Genomic DNA, 553 nt, shown 5'->3' on the forward strand with positions numbered 1-553 from the left:
AGGTTCTACGCGGACGGTGCCCAACTGCCCACCGACCCTCAGAATCCTTGCGAGCTCTGCTACTGCATCAGGAACAGGACAACCTGCGTAATGCAGGAGTGTACTTTGCGCGTGGCAGGGTGCAGGCCGGTCTATCAACCGGGTGTATGCTGTCCTGTCAAATACAATTGCGGTGAGTCGAGTGGGGAAGAAAGTAAGAGAGAAATGGTACATACTTTTAATAATAATAATAATGATTAATTTCTCAGAATACGACGAGGAACAAGCGACGACGGTTGAACCAACGCCCGGCCTCATCATGACCACAACGATGGCCCCCGGGGCGACCACGTCTCAATGCTACCACGAGGGAAAGGTTTACGAGGGCGGTGACTTGATATACTCGACCCAGCCTTGTCAGCACTGCTATTGTTTCCACGGTGACATCGCGTGCGCCGTCCAAGATTGCGGGACACCGATGAAGACTCACGGAAAGAACTGCACGGCCCTGCCACCGCCCGAAGGGGAGTGTTGCCCGACCACGTACGAGTGCGGTAAGAGACGCGCCTCCTTT

The 553-nt window shown here is 54.6% G+C and overlaps 1 protein-coding gene across 1 annotated transcript in view; it reads left to right on the forward strand.

Annotated features, from left to right (window-relative positions):
* Positions 1-553, forward strand: part of LOC102672350 (titin) — a 49,850-nt gene that overhangs the window by 39,400 nt on the left and 9,897 nt on the right. The window contains 2 exon segments of the mRNA XM_031511343.1: positions 2-172; positions 249-533. Of these exon segments, the coding sequence (XP_031367203.1) occupies positions 2-172; positions 249-533 (456 nt within the window).

This window comes from Apis dorsata, unplaced genomic scaffold (genome assembly GCF_000469605.1).
Source record: "Apis dorsata unplaced genomic scaffold, Apis dorsata 1.3 scaffold_309, whole genome shotgun sequence".
Lineage (NCBI taxonomy): Eukaryota > Metazoa > Arthropoda > Insecta > Hymenoptera > Apidae > Apis > Apis dorsata.